Source organism: Lontra canadensis, unplaced genomic scaffold (assembly GCF_010015895.1).
Source record: "Lontra canadensis isolate GAN:19392208 unplaced genomic scaffold, GSC_riverotter_1.0 scaffold23, whole genome shotgun sequence".
Classification (NCBI taxonomy): Eukaryota; Metazoa; Chordata; class Mammalia; order Carnivora; family Mustelidae; genus Lontra; species Lontra canadensis.
The window spans coordinates 2298999-2317653 of record NW_022631017.1 but is presented as its reverse complement, the minus strand read 5'-3'; the positions used below and the strand labels follow the sequence as shown (position 1 = coordinate 2317653).

The 18655-nt window shown below is 43.2% G+C and overlaps 1 protein-coding gene across 7 annotated transcripts in view; it reads right to left on the bottom strand.

Moving 5' to 3' along the window:
* Positions 1–18655, bottom strand: part of ADGRF5 (adhesion G protein-coupled receptor F5) — a 94754-nt gene that overhangs the window by 8815 nt on the left and 67284 nt on the right. For 4 of the 7 annotated variants that reach the window (XM_032861985.1, XM_032861987.1, XM_032861984.1 and 1 more), the window contains exons 9-15: positions 16208–16429; positions 14574–14777; positions 11012–11182; positions 8751–9233; positions 6005–6217; positions 3929–4084; positions 1860–2068 (exon numbers count right to left, since the gene is read on the bottom strand). In XM_032861985.1, the coding sequence (XP_032717876.1) occupies positions 1860–2068; positions 3929–4084; positions 6005–6217; positions 8751–9233; positions 11012–11182; positions 14574–14777; positions 16208–16429 (1658 nt within the window). The remainder of the gene's footprint in view (positions 1–1859; positions 2069–3928; positions 4085–6004; positions 6218–8750; positions 9234–11011; positions 11183–14573; positions 14778–16207; positions 16430–18655) is intronic. The other 3 variants (XM_032861989.1, XM_032861990.1, XM_032861988.1) reach the window with 2 other exon arrangements.

The window sequence follows — 18655 nt, the reverse complement described above, 5'->3', positions numbered from 1 at the left end:
TGACCATTGGGGGGGGTGACTCTCCATCCCAATTTTCCTGGGACAGTTCTGCTTTATATCTGCTGACCCAGTGTAATTATTACTAGCACTCTCTTTTATTTTCAAAATGTGTCCTGGTTTGGATGGTAAATTATACGGCCATCCCCACTTCTGTTCCCTAATTACTTACCCAATTACTTCCTAAGCCCTTACTTACAATTAAAGGATGAACGCCAATTCAACCTCATCCATAAAGAACTTTGATGAGTATTCCAACCCAGGGGAGTTTCCTCCTCTGACTTCCTAAGTCTTTGTTATTTTTTAAAAAAAGATTTATTTATTTATCTTAGAGAGGGAGCATGAGCGGGAGGGTCAGAGGGAGGGAGAGAATCTCAAGCAGACTCCATGCTCAGCATGGAGCCCAATGTGATGCTCAATCTCACGACCTCACTGAGATCAGGGTCTGAACCAAAACCAAGAGTCGGATGCTTAATGGACTACACCACCCAGATGCCCCAGTAAGTGTTATTTAACATACTTAACATATTTAACTTACTTTTACATTTGTGACATTTCTACCAATGTCATCTTGTGTTTGACTTTCAATATCTCTCCAATTAAATTATAAGCTCCTTAGCAATTTGAAACATGTTATATTCCGTTTGGTACGCTATAATGCCTGATACAGCATAAGTCATAAATTGGCACATAATAGGTATTCAATAAATATACGTTGAATGGATAGATCTGATAGGCTAACAGGCCAACCTTTCCATTGAAAATGCATCTAAGTATCTAGAATTGGGACCAGGGCCCAACACTGAATTCAAATTAAATATTTCCATCTTTCTCAATTAGGGAAATTCATATCACTGGAGCATCCTCATCAAGGTCCAACTCAGAGGCCAAGTTCTTCAAGCAGAGCTTCCTGATTATCCTAAGCAAAATTAATGTATATTGAACTACCCAACAGGATTACATCTTCTAGCAAATCATAGACGGAATTCTGGTTTGGTGGCCTTACCCTGAGAGCACCTGCAATAATGCTTCGCACCTAGTAGGTATTTTAATGAATTTAGTACAAGACAAGAGGAGAGACAGAAGATAATTAGATGAGACACAAATCAGTGCCACTCCTTTTCCTTAATTCTTCTTCCAACAGTGAGAGTGTTTGGAATGGCTTGTCTAACAATATCATTCACTAGAACTCCACTAGTGGCCTCGTCAGTATTTGTTTAGTGTGACTCATGGCATTTTAGACGTCTCTACTCTTGACAACTTCAGGATGAGGTAACATTTATTTATTCTGATGAAAGGAGAAATTTTCCCCTACCACGTGGCAGGAACCTCTCTTCTAGGTAAGAGAGGCAGGCTAGTTCCATCTTTCATAACCAAAGGTTACCTCTAAGGATGAAAGAAATCTCAGACCTATAAAAGCAGAAAGCCCAAGCATGCATATATATATATATATATATATATATACACATATTTTTTTTACACAGATGAACCTTATTTTTTTAATGTATCTCCTCCTTCTGAAAAGATGAGAGCTACTTACTTGGTAATCAAGATTATTCAAAGGAGAGTGGTAAGAGAAGATAATTCCACCTGCACTTCAGAGGTAATAGAAACAAGGCACTGAGAGGTCAACGTGAAGGTACACAGCTGGTCCCAGAGCAGAATACATATTTTGTGGTCTCCATATTTGTACTTAAGAAAAACATAAAGCATTTCTAGGATTGCCACTTCTTTGGAAGTAAACAAATAAAAGTAGCTTTGGGAGCAACACCAACCAGGCCAAGGCCCATTTGCTAAGAAATATGATAAGCTAGATGGATCTCCCCACCAAGAGCTCAAAGTCAAAGAGGTGTAAAGATCACCTTGGCCAGCTGGAGCAGACTATGTATTGGGGCAGAGATGCAGTCATTTTTCTTCACCTCCCAGTGGGAGCCTACACATTTGTAAGTCACTGTCCCACCGGTGGGACCCGCAGGGCTGCTGGGTACATCTGAGAACTGGCATAGTTTCTGGATGACTTTCCCAGGTTCCCCAACACCTATTGTGGGATCTCGGCACATGATCTTCTCTCCTGTATTGGAAACGGAAATAAAAAGGACAATTTGAAAGGAGGAAAAAGGATAGTCAAAAGAGGGTCAGGCCTAGCTAGAATGTTGCTGTTTGAATTCATTTTTCTCTTTAGTTTTCCGCAACCTTTTCGGAGTTACCCACTTTCTTTATTTTGCTCCTGATCTTCCAAAGGCCCTTGTGCTTTTGACACAAATCTTTCACATGCATTTGCTTTTCTAACAATTTATTTCCTGTATGCCTCATCCCTGCCTCCGATCCCTGGGAATCTTCTCTCTGCTGTCTGTTAAATCTAAGCCATGAAAAAAATCATGAGAGCTTAATGTGTGCTCATTCTGATAAGAGATAATCAGGTTACCAGGAATCTCAGGGACAATATGCCTTAATCCAAGGGATTCTCAACTCTGGCATATTCAAATCACCTGGGGAGCTAGGAAAATACCAATGTCATGGTTCACTCAGCCCAAATAGATAAGAACCCCTTGGGGCTGAGATTTAAGCATTGGCTATTTTCTAACTTTCCCCCGTGATTCTAGCATGCAGCCAAGGTTGAGAAGCACTGCCTTAATTCACATATATAATTAATAGTGGGAATTCCAGGTACCCATGACCTGAATATTCTAAGCAATATTTGTAAACATTTGTTCCTTCTGGTTGCCCTTAGAGTTGACTCTATTTCATGTCAACTCAAGACCAGATCGGAATGAGAAAATGACATTTATTGCAGAATCTCTGATCTCCAAGGGACTTTGATTCTCTGATGGTAAGATCCCTTTCTCACCAACTTACAAATTTAACATCAACTGAGTTCTCAGTCATTGTATAAAATCTTGAAATATGTAAGTAATTTCTACTGGGAAAAGGAAGAGGAATCAGATCTGGTATGAAGGAAGAGAAGAACAAACATAAACGAATAAAACATGTCTGTGCCTGGGTGAAGATGGTGGCACAGGGGTTGGTGAAGAAGGGGTCTTGGTTGTCCCTGGAAGAGGTGTGCTTGGTAGGGTCAGGGAACAGTGACTCAGGGAGATAGGGAACTCTAAATTGCTTCCCACTTTGGTGTCCAGAGCTTAGTTACCAATGCATGAGAATTACCACAGATCACTCAGTAAACCAAACATGCCTGGTGATAGAGTCATGAATGCTTTGGATATCAGAGGTCCTGGTACAGACAAGATTTCTGGGGAAGAGGATTGTTTTTAGTGGAAGCCCTGGACCATGCTTTATTCACTTGCCTCTTTGATGCTCCTGAGGAGAGTTCTTGGTCATGGGCTATTACAGAAATGTCCATAAACCATGACCTTCTACCTTGAAAATATTATGCAGGGGGGGGGGGATATAGGCTTGGTGATGATGAAGGATGGGAAAGATGGTTGCCTATTTTTTTAGATTGATATTTTCATGTAGCCCTGTCTAGTGGTGACACTCTTCCTTCCTTTGCTGAAACCTCAAAGGGGTGTAAGTCCCGCAAAGACACTAGGTACCGCCCAGTCCAGTGCTTTGCCTCCCAGACTCTGCTGAAATAGAGCTTCATACACAAGACCTTCTTGATCACTTCCTCCTGACTCTCACCAGTAGAATGAAACCTGGCAGCCTCTTTGGTCTCCCGTGTGATCTCTAGTTCAGCCCTCACCACATTAGATGTCATCACACACATCTTTCCCCTACACCTGAGGTTAGTCACCATGGTTTAGTTGTTGCTGTGGTTGTGGTTATTTCTTCTAGACCCTCCACCCTTAGCCCAAGGCTTGCCACATGAAGGTGCACAATATCCATTTATTGAATGGATGAATGAGGGAGCAAATGAATAAATGAATCCCTGCTCATGACTACCACATTTTTAAAAAATTTCAAATGCTCTTACTTGGAACCAGGTTAATCTTCATAGCTGAGCTCCGGACTGAATTGTTAGCAGCATTGGTAAAGTGACAAAAAATGTCCAGCTTCTTTGGACACCAGGAAACTGAGCTTGCCGAGAAACTGTGTTTGTAACATACTTGCTTTCCATTAACTTCTTTTTCTGAGATAGAATTATTGGAAGAATCAAGTCACAAGATGAGTCTCCAAAGCACATATTTTGTTGAAATGATCCAATATGGATAATATGTCCAAACTTTTCCAAGGCATGTGCCACATTTAATTCTAATGTGGTTTTTAAAATGCCCCTAGTCTATAAGTAAGTAAGTCAGCCCACCCCTACATGGTGCTCCCCTAACCCCTACCTCCACCATTCATGACTCCAAATCTGTGCCTATACAGTTTGGACAATCAGAATGCCTCTCAGCATCCCTTTCTTCCACATCCTGTCATGCCCTGTGCATTTCTCCTGTCCTGCCTTTCCATGTTGGTTTAGCATCCCTTCTTTATGGGTCTGTCTCCTCCTTTACATTGATAAAGTCTTGGAGAGAAGGTACCTGGTCTTGTTTATCATTGCATCTCCCAGTGCCTAGCTCAGTATGTGGCCCCTAGAGAGCACTGAATACATGCATGTTAAACACGGGATGGTGAAATGCTTCAGTACTCCAGTACCCAGAGGGAGTCTATAGCCTCCTGTCACACACCTTCTCTAAATCCTTGTCTCTACTGGGTCCTGCTTTTCTGAACATCGGGTTCTTTTGATCTGCAGTGTTCATTTTGGAAATTTAACATTATATGGATCTTCCTTTAGGACAAGAACCCTTCCAGCTAGTTAGTAACACATGTGCCCCAACTCTCACGTCCCCTTTTCATTGCTTCCTATGGTGTTTTGCATTGAGCATGTCACCATGAATAGTTGTTCAAAGAATGAATGAGCTTGCAAATCCCTCATGAAGGTGTCTCTGTTGTGAGATTTGGGGTTGCAAGCTCATACTAGGTTCACCTTAATCTGTAGGAACCCTGAGGTCTCTGGGTTGAGGGTACCTTCTACCTTAAAGGATTTGATGTGTGTGTGTGTGTGTGTGTGTGTGTGTGTGTGTGCACGCCAGGTACCACTGGGTGCTACCCATGGACCACTATACATTAATTACTCTGCAGCTTGAGAGCAGGACGGTTGTAATTCTCAGGGGAAACTGGTGCCCACCCAGAAATGAGGCAAAGCTCTTAACTCTGGTGGACAAATTTTGTTTTTTTGTTTATCCTCTTCTGAGTGAACATGTCACCCTTTGAGAGTCTTGACATTGTGCTGGTGACATGGGGCCCTTTAGTCATTGCATAGGGAGCAAAACCTTTCTTCCATGCCCTTCAGAGCCTTCAAACCCAAGGTTCTGGGACACCCGAGTGGCTCAGTCGGTTAAACATCTTACTTTTGCTCAGGTCCTGATCTCAGGGTCCTGGGATTGAGCCCCATGTCACGCTCCCTGCTCAACTGAGTCTGCTTCTCCCTCTCCCTCTGACCCACCCCTGCTTGTGTGCTCTCTCTCTCTTTCAAATAAATAAATAAATAAATAAATAAATAAATAAATAAAATCTTTAGGAAAAACTACCCCAAGTTTCTGGGTTTTTCATACTGACTGATACCCTCAGAGAAGTCTCACCAGAAGCTAAAGCATTTCTATTTTTCTTTTTCTCTATGTTTTTAGCCCTTGGTTATTTCTCTCACTTTCTTGGATGCTCAGCTGTGCATCTGAAAGGATTTCTGTGGTGCTTTTATAATATGCTGATGCATAGCATGGAGAGAGGGACCACCAGAATACCGGATATACTGAGGAAGCAGAAGGCCTGTGAAGGTGTCTTAACACTGTCTTCAATAGCCTCCACTAAAACCCATGGGCTCCACCCTCACACACACTCAAATTCTGCCAAAAACCAACAAGCCCTGGGCCACACAGCACAACAGAAGGTAATAAAGTTCATGAGGTACCCTCTGTTACATTCTGTCTCTGAGGCAATCCTCATGTCTCTCTACCTCTATTTTCAGAGGGAAGTTTGAGATCCCACAATGCATCAATGCATGTCTTACCTGCAAGAAAGGATAAGAAGTCCACGTGGAAAGTTACTTTGTAGTCTTCGTCCTCCTCAATGCAGCACCTGAAGTGATGGGAACCTTTGCACGGAACCGTAGCCTCCAGAGGGTCCACCATGATGTCCGGCTCTAGAGGCAGTGGGTGAACCATCACATCTTTTGTCGCGACACTGTACGATTTCTTGTATCTAAATATGCAGTGATAGGTTCCTGTGTGGAAGGAAGCAAAATCAGATGGAATGTGATCACTGCTCCAAAAAAGCATTGGCTGGGAAGGTTAAGATGAAGTTTAGTTTTTCCTGTCAAGCATGGGCAAGAGCACGTCACACCTTCCTAGACACTGGACGAGAAAACGTTTGATCAACTCTCCTCCTGGGTTCTCTATGTATTTGAAGGATTAACCCATTGCAAAATAGTCATTTACTTTTAAATAAAATTAAGTGGCTTATCTAAAGTTACACAGCCTATTAGGTGTGGAATCACATTTCTTCTTCTTTTTCTTTTTTTAAAAGATTTGTTTATTTAAGTAATCTCTGCACCCTATGTGGAGGTCGAACTTGGGACTCCGAGATCAATTGTTGCATGCTCTACCAACTGAGCAAGCCAGATGCCCTTGGAATTCAAACCAAGCTCCCATTACCTACTCCAAGTCTCTTTCCTTAACTCAGGGAGAATCATGGGAATTTGGGTGTGTGCAGGGCTGAGGAGTTCTTCAAAGACAGTTGTCAGCCACCTAGAGCTCTGTGGTGGCATGGTGTCCCCTCGCCCCATCTGTGAGTGAGGAGGCATGCCAGCACCATGATACCTTCAAAGTGTGTGGAAGTGGTTAGGCTGAAATTCTTGAGGGAGCTTCCCCTGTGGACCCTAGAGTTAGATGTCTGATGCCTGACTCTATTCTAGGAAAGTCTAAGGACAAGAGGTCTTTCTGGAAGGCTACAGCAAAAGTAGACTGTGCAGCCTGTGCTTGGTGAGGCAGAGGGGGCTGAGCCTGGTCCTTGGGTTGAGCTTCTAGAGAGGACCTTATCCCAGTGGTCTTTATACCAGGGTCCGTCACAAGATGAGCCATGACCTGAACAGCCATCATGGGGACAGGGCAGGAAGATGGTAACAGCACCTACAGTTGAGTAAGACCCTTTTACTTTCTTAACATTCCTTCTCTTTGCCCCAACTCTGGAGGAACTAGAGCCATGACATAGCCAGAGGGAAAACAGGGAGAACAAGGACAGAGAACAAACCCCCTTCTGTTTCTTCTGGGAAGGAGGGAAATGTAAATTCGATATGAAATGAAAATATAGCTAATTTAGATGAGAATGGGATTTTGACTGTCCCGAGTATGGGATAGTCAAATAGTTTATGTTCCTGGAAAAGCCATGTCTCCTCCTCAGTTATGACTCCTCAAGGGGAAGAGCAATTGGACAGTGTAGGTTAAGCTCAGCACGGGGGAACACTATTCTGTCTCCTGACTGTATTCTACCAAGGCCGGCCACAGTGACAAGTTATTTCTACAATGATACCTAGGCCTTACACAAGCAAATAAAGACCCGGGACTTGTAGGACCTGGACTGATGAAACTTATAACTAATGAAAGCATTCAGAGGGGAGTGGTCCCGGGTTGGCCAGACAGTCTCCATTTCACCCTTGCTCTGCCATTTTCCAGATATATAACCTCAGATATTTTACTTAGCCTCACTGGGCCTCAGTTTCTTCATCTGTAAAATGGGGATACTAATAACACTGTCCTCTAGGTTTATTGGGGTTTTTTAAAATTTATTTTTATTTATTTTCAGAGAAGGAGAGAGAGCAGAAGTAGGGGGAGTGGCAGACAGAGGGAGAAGCAGGGTTCTCCACTAAGCAAGGACCCCCGATGTGGGACTAGATCCCAGGATCCTGGGAGAATGACCTGAGCCAAAGGCAGATGCTTAATCAACAGAGCCACACAGGCATCCTCTAGGTTTATGTCGTAAATGAACTAATCCACTCAAACACTTAGCACCGTGCCTATCACATATGAAGGGCTCAATACATGTCAACTTTTATTGCAGCAATTATAGCAAATAATTCTCCACCCTCCAAATCTCTGCATTTCTTTCCAACATGAATAACATGTAGGGATAAATATGAAATGCAAATATTCCTTTCTTTGGAACCAGGCATATAAATCCTTAACCTAGATTTTTTTTTTTTTTTTTATCACGATTGGGTGAAAAACTCCTAAAATTCTGGTAAAACCACTGTTAAAAACAATCCTCTTGGGGCACTTGGGCACCTCAGTCAGTTAAGCAACAGACTCCGTTTCGGCTCAGGTCGTGACACTGAACCCAGTATGGGGCTCCGCACTCAGCAGGGAATCTGCTTGGGATTCTCTCTCCCTTTCCCCGCCCCTCCCGCCTATACTCCCTTTCTCCCTAAAATAAACAAATACATCTTTAAACATAAGCAGCAAAACAATCCTCTTAATTTCATGGCGGCAGCGCAAGCTCCTGAATTGGAGATCCCAGTTCCAGTCCTGACTCTGCACCGTGAGAAGGAGGAGCCCAGGCGCACATGTTACTCTCTCTGAGCCACTGTTTCCACATGAATACAATGGAGATTTGGGACATCTTCCCCTACAAAGCTCTTGCATGGAGTGCGGTGGTGCAGGCACATCCTGGGACAGCCCCTCCAGGTCTGGTCCCTCTTTCAGAGTGTTCCCAGGGGCCCCGGGCAGCATGGCAACAGAAAGGGTCTGGGGTCTCGCACCCACCGTTCCACTCCCGGGTCGCCGTCTTCACGGTCAGCACCGACTCTGCTCCAGCAGCAGACCTCCTGGCGGTATAAAACTTTTGGTATATTTTAATCCCAGCAGAAGTGTTCCAGTATACCTCATCATAGTTACTCACATCGCTGATGCACTTTATGGAAAAGTTTTGTCCCTCAGAAACAGAAATTGGGTCCGGGGTTATTGTTAGGTTGGCTGAAAGAATGCACACAGAACGGACAAAAGAAAAACCAACAACAAGCACAAGATTTAGTCTTTCTGGTGACATCGACACACGAGTGAAATTTAAGACAGAGGCAGAAAGCATGGGCCGTCCTGACTCCACTGGTGTCATTGCGGGATGGGTACCTTGCGGCTCCTGGGCTTTCTTTGTTTCTAGGCTGTTCCCGGTGGTGCTCTCAACTGTACTCATTTCCATCTCCTGCCTTGGGAGCTGGTGCACTTCCCTGTTGTGGCTGGAATTATTTCCTGATGATCGGCAGGGCGAAAGGTTGCAAACTTAGGGCTGTTGACATAACCCAAGCTCCCCTCAACCTTTTCCATGCCCAATGGCTCTGTTCTTGTAACAACGCCATTCTCTACCCTTTTAAAACATGTTTTAAATAACACCGTGTTGTATTTTAATTTCTCTTTCTGTATCTCTTCTTCATAAAAGTGTGAACCCCTTAAGAGCAGGGCTCTCTTTTCTATGTCTTTGCATTTCCCAGGGCTTACCACTGACTATAGTACACATCCAACACTTACTAAGCCAAAGAGAGATTTCTGAAACAACATTCGAGGTACAGGCATCCTAGAATGTATTGTCCAAATAATTATACCACGACAGTCTCAGGCAAACTGGGAGGGAGAGACACCTTAACTCTAAGTCTCTCTACATTTACTCCTCCTTATGAGAATGTCCTCATAAATTCATGAGGAATTATTCCATAAAAATGTTAACAAGACCCTTACAAAGGTAAGGGCTTATATGGACAGTCCACTTTTTTGGGCCTCTGCTTCTATCTTTCCACCCCTCTTTGAGCATGTCATTGACATTTCAAAATGCCGTTCACTTTTATCTCCTGGAGGTGAATGGTTTCATGCCTGGAACCCACTGATGCCAGCCAGCTTTTCCCACCAGTGTAGAATCTTGCCCTTCGTCACAATAAAAAGAAATCAGACCTGCCCACAGTGCCCCTTAGAGGCTGGGATCCCAATGTGCAGATAGAGTCCCCCAATCACATAAGCATGGATTGCCGTGTCCCTCCCATGGGCCTCACTGGCTGTCGGGATCTGGTGTGGAGATGCCTTTCTACGGTTCAGCGGCTTCTGAGAGTGAAAAGGGAGAGGCTCATGGAACCATGAATCTGGTTCTCTCGATTCTCAGAAAACGTCCAAACTACCAGACCAGTGGTTTTCAGTGAAAGCTAAGTATGTTTCTGTGACAACCAAAATCCCATCTAATCAATACAACTCTTGAGTCGAAACTTGAAGCGTCCACCTGCTCTCACTACAGAAAGCTGCAAATTGCTCAGAAGACCCACGAACTCTTCTATGGCATTAATGTTTTCAGATAAGCGCCACCTTGATCTTTGTAAAAAACCCTAAGTCACAAGAGTAGCAAGGGTGAACGAGGGTAATCAGTAGTGTTGGTATTAGTCCTTCCTCCAAATTGTTCAAAGTGATCTGGTGATTGATCTAAGTGGTTCAGGTTTTGTAAAACGGGGAGAAAAACAAGTGTGACTGCCCCATTTTTGCAGACAGGGGTGAAGTTAGAATACATGAGGAGAATAAATGACACTTTTTAAAAAAAGACTAACTCAGTTGAAAGCCTTTAGTCAAAGACTAAAAAATATTCAGGACAACTGTAAAATGATCATAAAGTCTCAAATTATTAAAGCTTCCTGCAAGGTTCTGTCTAGAATAGGTAGAGTGGGAGGGGAAGGAGGACAGAACAGAATGTGTCTTTACCTGCTGGTGGTGGGCCATGAGCCTGGCTACTGGCCTACAAGGGAAGGAGGATGGGCTCATGGAAGGAAAAGGGAAAATTTGGGATACCACCTTCGTCATGAACTCCATGACTTAGGACTAATCCGAGTGTGAAACTCTCCTTTCTGGTCCCTTCCTGCCTTCTCAGTGCCAGGCAGACCTGGGGAGGAACACCCCCTCTTTCTCCCGCTTGTGATTTACCCCAACCACACTCCAGGTAGCTCAGAGATATTCCCAGGGGGTTGACAGCCCTTGGCTGGAGGTGAAGGAGTCCTTACCCATGGAAGTGAATGTCACTTCTATGTTCTTACTGCCTCTGGCTCCGTGCATGCTGACAAACTCGCACGCATAGATGACGGTCGTTCCAGTGGACCCGCTGGGACACTGAGTCCCATCCGCCCTGAAGGTGTATCTGCTGCAGCCGGACTCTAGGTCAGTTTCTGGGTTGCCTGCAGATACAGAAGCAGTTCCTTCACTGTCACAGTTGGCTGACTCTTCCATTTAGGAGCAAAGAGGCCCAATCCGGGAAAAGGAATTACTATTTAAATCCAATTTCTTCTCTTTGGAGAGGGAGGACTGTATGGTGGTTAGGTCTGCAGACTTGGGACCGGGCAGTCTGGCTGCAGATCCCAAATTCCCACTTACTAGCAGGCTATGGTTGAAAAAGTCACCCGACTGCTCTGTGCTTCAGTTTCTCCAGGTGGAAAATGGGGACCAAAAATCATAGCTACCGCCTCGGATTGCGTAGTCAGGTTAAATGAGTTAAGATACAGAGACACTTAGAACAGCACCCAGTCGGGGCCTGCCCCTCACACAGACCATTAGTGATGGTCACTGGGGTAGGAGAAATTAGAAATTAAGAGAGAGAGAGAGAGAGTGTGTGTCTTTTTCAACATATGAAAATCCAATTTGGAAACTTCCTTGGGCTTTATTTCCCCTAACTCCAAAAATAAACTAAGTCCTCCTCATAATCCCAGTGCGGTGATTCCTGCCCAGGGTTCCTTTCCCCACTTTAGTAAAACCACCTCTGAGCACCAAAAATGACTCAATTATTCTTTCTTGGTGGTTGGCTCATGGATGCCACTACAAACCACATCACCTGGAGCCCAAACCCAGAGATCCTGATGTTGGCTGCTCTGGGGTAGAGCCCTGACAGCTGGTCTGTCTAATAACCCCCTGGGGAGACCCTCACATGCGGCCAGGAAGGAGAACACCACCTCCTGGGGTGCTAGGGACCACTTCCTGCTGCTTCTCTACTTGGGCTCACCTCAGACCCTGAAGCCAGCCTGCCTCTAGGGGCACTTCGTCAAGGGACTCCAAAGCCACAGACTGATTGCTACTCAGGAAAGAAAAACACCCAGTCTCCCTTCTTTATAACTGACTGATGCCTTGTCCGGCTGCCAAAAAACCCAAACCAAACCAGAACCATCTAAGACGGACTGCAGGCACACACGGTAACATGGGCTTAAATATTTCAGTGGGGCAATCCAGAAGAAAAGACGCAAGTAAGGGGACAGTGGAGTTCGAAGCTCTTCCCTCTCATGTCCCCCAAGGTCACAGTCAAGGTCACATCCTCTTGTAAATATTCAGTTGTTTTATGAATACTCCGCTGATCAGCGGCCACTGGAGTATGGTAGGCAGGGCCACGAAAAGTTAATGAACTCTTTCGGAACTGCTCTAACTTGTGTGCAAGGAGGGAGTTAAGGCTCCGTTAGTTTTTATCATCACACCACATAACAGCTGCAGCGAGACTACAAACTCTGTTGCTGTTAATTTCCCCCAGTTTGTCCATCCATTTCTGTGCAGGTGAAGCTAGCTAGTACTACACTAGGCAGGCGAGATGCTGCACCAATAATAGTAACTATTACCACTTCTACTCTTACTACTACTGATACTATTACTTCTGTACCATTACCATTTATATTATTAGTTGCTACCTGATGAGTTGAAAAACTCCAGGAAGCACCCCCCCATTCAAAAAAGACTACCCTTTTCATGTTAGAAATTCTGCCACTGCTGATTACCTTCCTTCTGTCTTATCCCTTGTATTTTGAAAATGAAATGCACCTGTTTTTGAAATGAGGTAGGTCATTCAGTTCCTCGTGCTTTGGAGTGAGTTGTTTTGCTAGATTGTCTCCTATTGACCTGGAAGAATGGGTGCTAAAGAGCTCATGGAATTTGGAGACAGAGAGAGAGAGAGAGAGAGAGCGAGCGCGCACTTCAGAGCGGAGGCTAACAGGGGAGGAAGAAGGCCAGGTGCCGAGGGCAAAGGCTAAGTTCATCAGAGAATGGACAGTGCGGGTCCCCAGGTGGCCAGCCCCATGGCAGGAAATCCATTGTTCTGTCTCCCACACTGGGCATTAGGAATGTCTGAAACAGTGGTGACCACGGAGAGGTCCCTGACCATTTGTACTGGAAACTTCCTGGTTCCTCTGCCAGAGGGCGAGGCTTTCACCTCTTGGGCTGTAAGTGTATGAAGTCAGTACCGAGGGAACTTTGCAAGGTCTTTCTCCCATCTGGCCGCTCCTCCAGGGTGCCTACAACCACCACTTCCTGAAAAATCAAGGAAGCGACTAAACATCTCCTGTGTCAACATTTTCAACAGTAACCAGATGCTTTTCCCCTTCATGGGGGATTTAAAGTAAAATACAGAAGCAGCAGGTGAAATGTGCTTTGCAAATAGATGGGCTCAGGATGATTTGCATGTAGATTAATCATTATTTTATTTTTTTATAAAAATATAGTCTGATAGCAAAGAGTCTGTACTGTAAAACTTTACAGCACTGATGAATTTCACGAGTAAAGCCACATTTTACTTAAATGATTTTTTTTGGGTAAAGATGAACACATAAAGCTGTCATTTCTTAAGGGAAGGATTGGGTCTTGTTATGTGAAGTCTCCAGACAAAAAAGTCTCCTGCTCCAGAGCAAACTCTTCCAGATCAGCCCGCCCCAGCCCTGGCTCCTCAGGCATGGCTAACATACTTTTGCCAAGGCAAACACTGGTCTTGGGAAATCAGACCTGAGGTGAGTCTTTCTTTTCCTTTCTGACAACCTTGGATAAGTCTGTGTCGCCCTCAATTTCCTTATCTGCAAATTGGAGGCAAGAAATACCAGCTTCGAACTTGTGATCAGGGTTAAATATGATCAAAAGTGATAACATATTTTTAAAACATTGATTAATCATAAACTGTTACACAAAACAGGGTCAGAGTTGCTCTTTTAATCTATTTATTATTATCATTCATGAGTATAAATGGGAGGGTGGAGAACTTCCAGTAATATCTCAGATCTGAAAGGAAGCCAAGTAGGATCAGAAATTGACATGGAACAATTGAGGGACAAATGGGTCTATACAGAGAAACGGGGAAAAAAAAAAGACACAAAGACACAGAGTTAGGTAATACAGAAAGATGTGGGACAGAGGCAGACTTGAGAAGGACAGACACCAGGAGAAGACACACAGACAAGAGAAGTTCAGAACCAGACTCCAAAGCAAAGTCAATGACCTCATCCTTAGCTCTTTTCTGAAGATGAAGAGGGAGGGAAGGTGGGGGGCCAGCTCTTCTACAGGTAGGAGTTACTGTGGACCAAAGTCATCAGGTCTTCTCAGCCAGGATCTTGTCCACAACCCAAGCATGACCTCTGTATGCATTTATTTTTGGAATGTTGTTCTAGAATAGCTAAGCTGGAGCTGGCATCAAGCCTAGTTCCATTTTAATAGTCTGAAGTTTGGGAAAAAACAGTCACCTGACATTTCCTCTCCCACCCAGTGCATCTCCCACTTTTACTTGGCCAAGAGGCAAAAATGTATATGTAAAAGGGCATCTAACATTCTCACCTGGAATGTTTATTTTCCCCTCCTGCTTCCATTCTATAGCACTCCAATTCACATTAATCTCACTGCAACAGTTCAAAGATACAGGATTGTTGTCGCATGTCACCTTCATTTCTTCAGTTGCCACAATTCGGATGGGTGTGACATCTATTTTTTTTCTGGACTCATATTCAAAGATATCCAATGTCAGCTTGCAAATATATTCACCTGCATAGAATACACACATGTATTTTTTTAAGATTTATTTTTTTATTTGAGAGAGAGAGTGTGCAAGCGAGCGGGGTGAGGGGGCAGAGGGAGAGGGAAACAGAATTCCCAGCAGACTCCTCACTGAGGGCAGAGTCTGACATAGGGCTCCATCTCAAGACCCCAAGATCATGACCAGAGCCAAAATCGAGAGTTGACCAGCTCAACCGACTGTGCCACCCAGCTCCCCTTACAATCATGTTTTTTTATTATTACATATGTGGAGTTCCTTAGAAGAACAATAGTCTCATCTCATGTGTCGTGACAGTACTTCCTGAAGCATCGTTTTCAAAATCATCCAAGACTTGCTCTAGACAACTCTAAAGAAACATTCAGGAAGTGTTGAAGTTCAATGCAGATCATTTCTGATGCTACAGGTTAATGAGTAGAGAGATGTTCTAAGGAAGGAGCAGAAATCTCAGTCTTTGTTGATGAGATAAAAGGTGTGGGGATGGAAGAGATAGAAAGGAAAAATTGGAAAGCCTCAGAGGATTAGAAGGTTGTGGATGATTTTGGCATTCTATTTCACTCTGTGGCAAAATCAGAACCACAAAGATGTAACAGGGCCTGTGGTTTGCAACCCAACTTCTCTGCCAGGGAAAAAGAGATTCCCCTGCTAGTATCTGGGTTACAACGGGGTTATTAAATTCTGGAGTGTCAGGTTTAAAACTTCTGCTTCTGAGGGTGTTGGGGAAGGAGAGTGGGAGATGGGAGAGATTACAATGGAATCCAAGAAAACTGGGAAGAGGGTAACGGTTACATTCACTCTCCTGAGGCAGGGCATAGTTTCACAGGTGTACACATATGTCAAAACATATTAAACTGTACCCTTTAAATATGTACAGCTTATTAGATGTCAATTCCATCCCAACAAACCTGTTGAAAATTTTTTGAAGATTAAAAACAAAAGTCATATTTTTGTCTCTGTTTCCAACTCATAAGCCTTGGTAAATGTAGAAATCTGCTTTTGTCTCCAAGGATGTATTTCTTATTTATATACCATGGGATTCATTTTTAATTTTGAAAAATTGAGACTGGTGAACTTCTTTTCAAAGAGGAAAACACTGTGTATGTATATATATACACATACATATACACACATGTATAATATTTATTTTTATTTATTTTTATTTTATTTATTTTATATATATTTCATTTATTTTATTTTACTTATATATATATTTAAATAAATTTTTATAAATTTTATAAATTTTAATAAAAATTTTTATAAATTTTATTTATATATTATTTATTTTTAAATATTTTTAATTTATTTTATATATATATAATAAAATTATGTACACACACACACATTCACATATATTCCATGGCTTGCTTCTTTACAAGCCCTTTGCTCCTTTCTCTGCACCAGTTCTTGGACAGAAACCCACCTGCATCGCCCTGAGTGATGTTGTAAATCGTGAGGTGCGATATGGAGGTCATGTTGTTGAGCACGGTGGTGTAAACCAAGAATCTGCTGCTGTTCTGGATGTCAAAGCGCCTTTCAACATGGTGCCAGGACACGTTAGAGGACAAAACTTCGTTTTCACACACCAGATTTACTGTGTCTCCTTCAAAAATGATTTCTGGTATGACGGTGAACTTCGTTTCATCTGGGAACCCAAAGAAAAGGTATTAAGACCCCAAAGCAAATGAATGGAATTGAGACTGCCCCCCCGGACACCACCACTACATGGGGCCATGGTGCTTCTAGAAGGAAGCAACACGTCTTCCTCATTCCATCCCCCAACAGCTGGTCTTTGAAGCCCAAAGAGTTGCCACCTGCCAGATACTGGGGACAAGGTTTCAAGTTTGGAGTCTGTGCATACTTAATTGGCCTCATCAGTGGTGATGGGGATTCCAAAGCTATTCTTAATATTTTGCATAGTCTGGTAGAAAATGCTCAGTTGCTTATAAAAAAACCACACCAGCTCATTTAAACCTCAAGGTTCTTTGCTACTGACTCAATAATATCAACTGCCTCTTGCCAAGAACAGGTATCTTATACTTCTGAAAGCTCTGTTGTATGGCTTTGATGAAGTACAAATGGGGAAAAATAATTTCTTGTAATAAAGTCTCTTAAGAATTTAGAATTTTTTAAGAGATTTCATACCCCTGGTCCCTTAAGAAGGAGAACTTTATAGACACACAGATCTAGAGTTGAATCCCGGTTCTGTGACACATATAGCTGTGTGGCTCTAGGCAATTTACTCAGCCTCTCTGAGTCTCAGCTCAATTGTCTGGAAAACAAGAGCTGTAAGAGCTATGGGGGAGGTGATTTAGGGCAATAGCAGTGATTATTGTTTTCATAATACAAATCTGGAGAACCATAGCATCAAGTCATTTCACAGATAGAAGTAAAACACATTTGCTATTTCTGTGGGTGTGGGTGTGTGTTTATTGTTGTCCTTTGTTTACACAGCATGTGCTTTTTTCCCCTTTAAGTTGTGTTTCTCATTCTACAACTTGCAGGAATTCCATGAGTTGAAGAGATCAGAGGTGCTGGATAAGGAAGCTCTATGCGGGCTTTACGCTCCATCAGTCCCTCTCCATACTGTCATCACGGGAGCACAATACCATAAAATTAATTTTGGGAGCTAGGATGTTCTAGTCAAAAAGTATCAAGGGATCTAAATATTTATCATATTTTTTAGGCTCCTGAATAGAAGATTTTAAAATATCACACCCAACAGTTAAGAAACAAGGCCTCCTGGGAATAGTTAATGTAGCCACCAGACTCAGAAGTCATACAGACTTATGTTACTTCCTCTGTGTTCTTGGGCACATTATTCACCCTCCCTCCGCTTCTAGTTCCTCCCCTGTAAAGTGGAGATAACAGTACCCATCTCACAGGATATACAAGGACACAATTTGTGTAACACGCCAGGCTAAACACAGAAAAGATACAGTAACAATGTGTCTCTTTTCATCATCACTGTGGCTAACAATAATGCTTAGTAAAACTGCTGGTATCATGGGGTTATGTGGAATTGCCCATGAATTTGTGGGCAGTGATTAAAGAAAGGGCATCCTGGTTAAGAGCCCCTGCTAATTAATCCAACATTAATTATTCTGAGGATAAATATACAACCAAATAAATGGAGATATTCTGAACATTCTGTGCCCTTGGTATTTCATAAAGATTTGAAATAACTTTCTGATACCAAATCATGCATGCAGCTTTTTTTCTTTCTTATTCTCTTCCTAGGTAAACAGCACCAACGCTATGTAGAGCAGGTTGATGGGGGAGCTTTCCTGTGGAAATGCACGTGACCTATGTTCCTGTTTATCGTTCAGAAACTGTGCATATCACAGAGTTATTTCTGCTCTCCCAAGGAGAGCAGAGATGGTTGCAGACGCTCTACAAAAGTGGTGCTGAGTGCCATTCACAATGACTTCATGGCTCTTTGGAAGAATAAGCCACAATCTCCAAAGCGCTTTGGGGAACCATACTGTCAGCACCATGTTTCTGACCGACAGTCAGCCACTGATCGGTAACACTGCTGGTTACCGACTCCTTTAAATGGTTGACTATCCTCAACACAAAGGGAATTTGGGGGGAGTAATCATAACCAAGGATTACTTAGGCCAGAGCCTGATGTTCACCTATGCCCTCAGAACCACAAACTTAAGGAATTTTGGGAGGTAAAACATGGGTTGGTTGGGGGTGGTGTTCGGGGTCAGGAGGGGGTGGCATTGCTGGGTGCCTTCCGTGGGAGCCCATACTTTTAGGCCACTTCCTTTAATTTTCCAGTTTCCACCTGTGTTGTTGCTCTCTTATGTATTCTGAACTTTCATTTTGCTTTTTTTCTTGTTTATGTTGTAACACCTTCTTACCA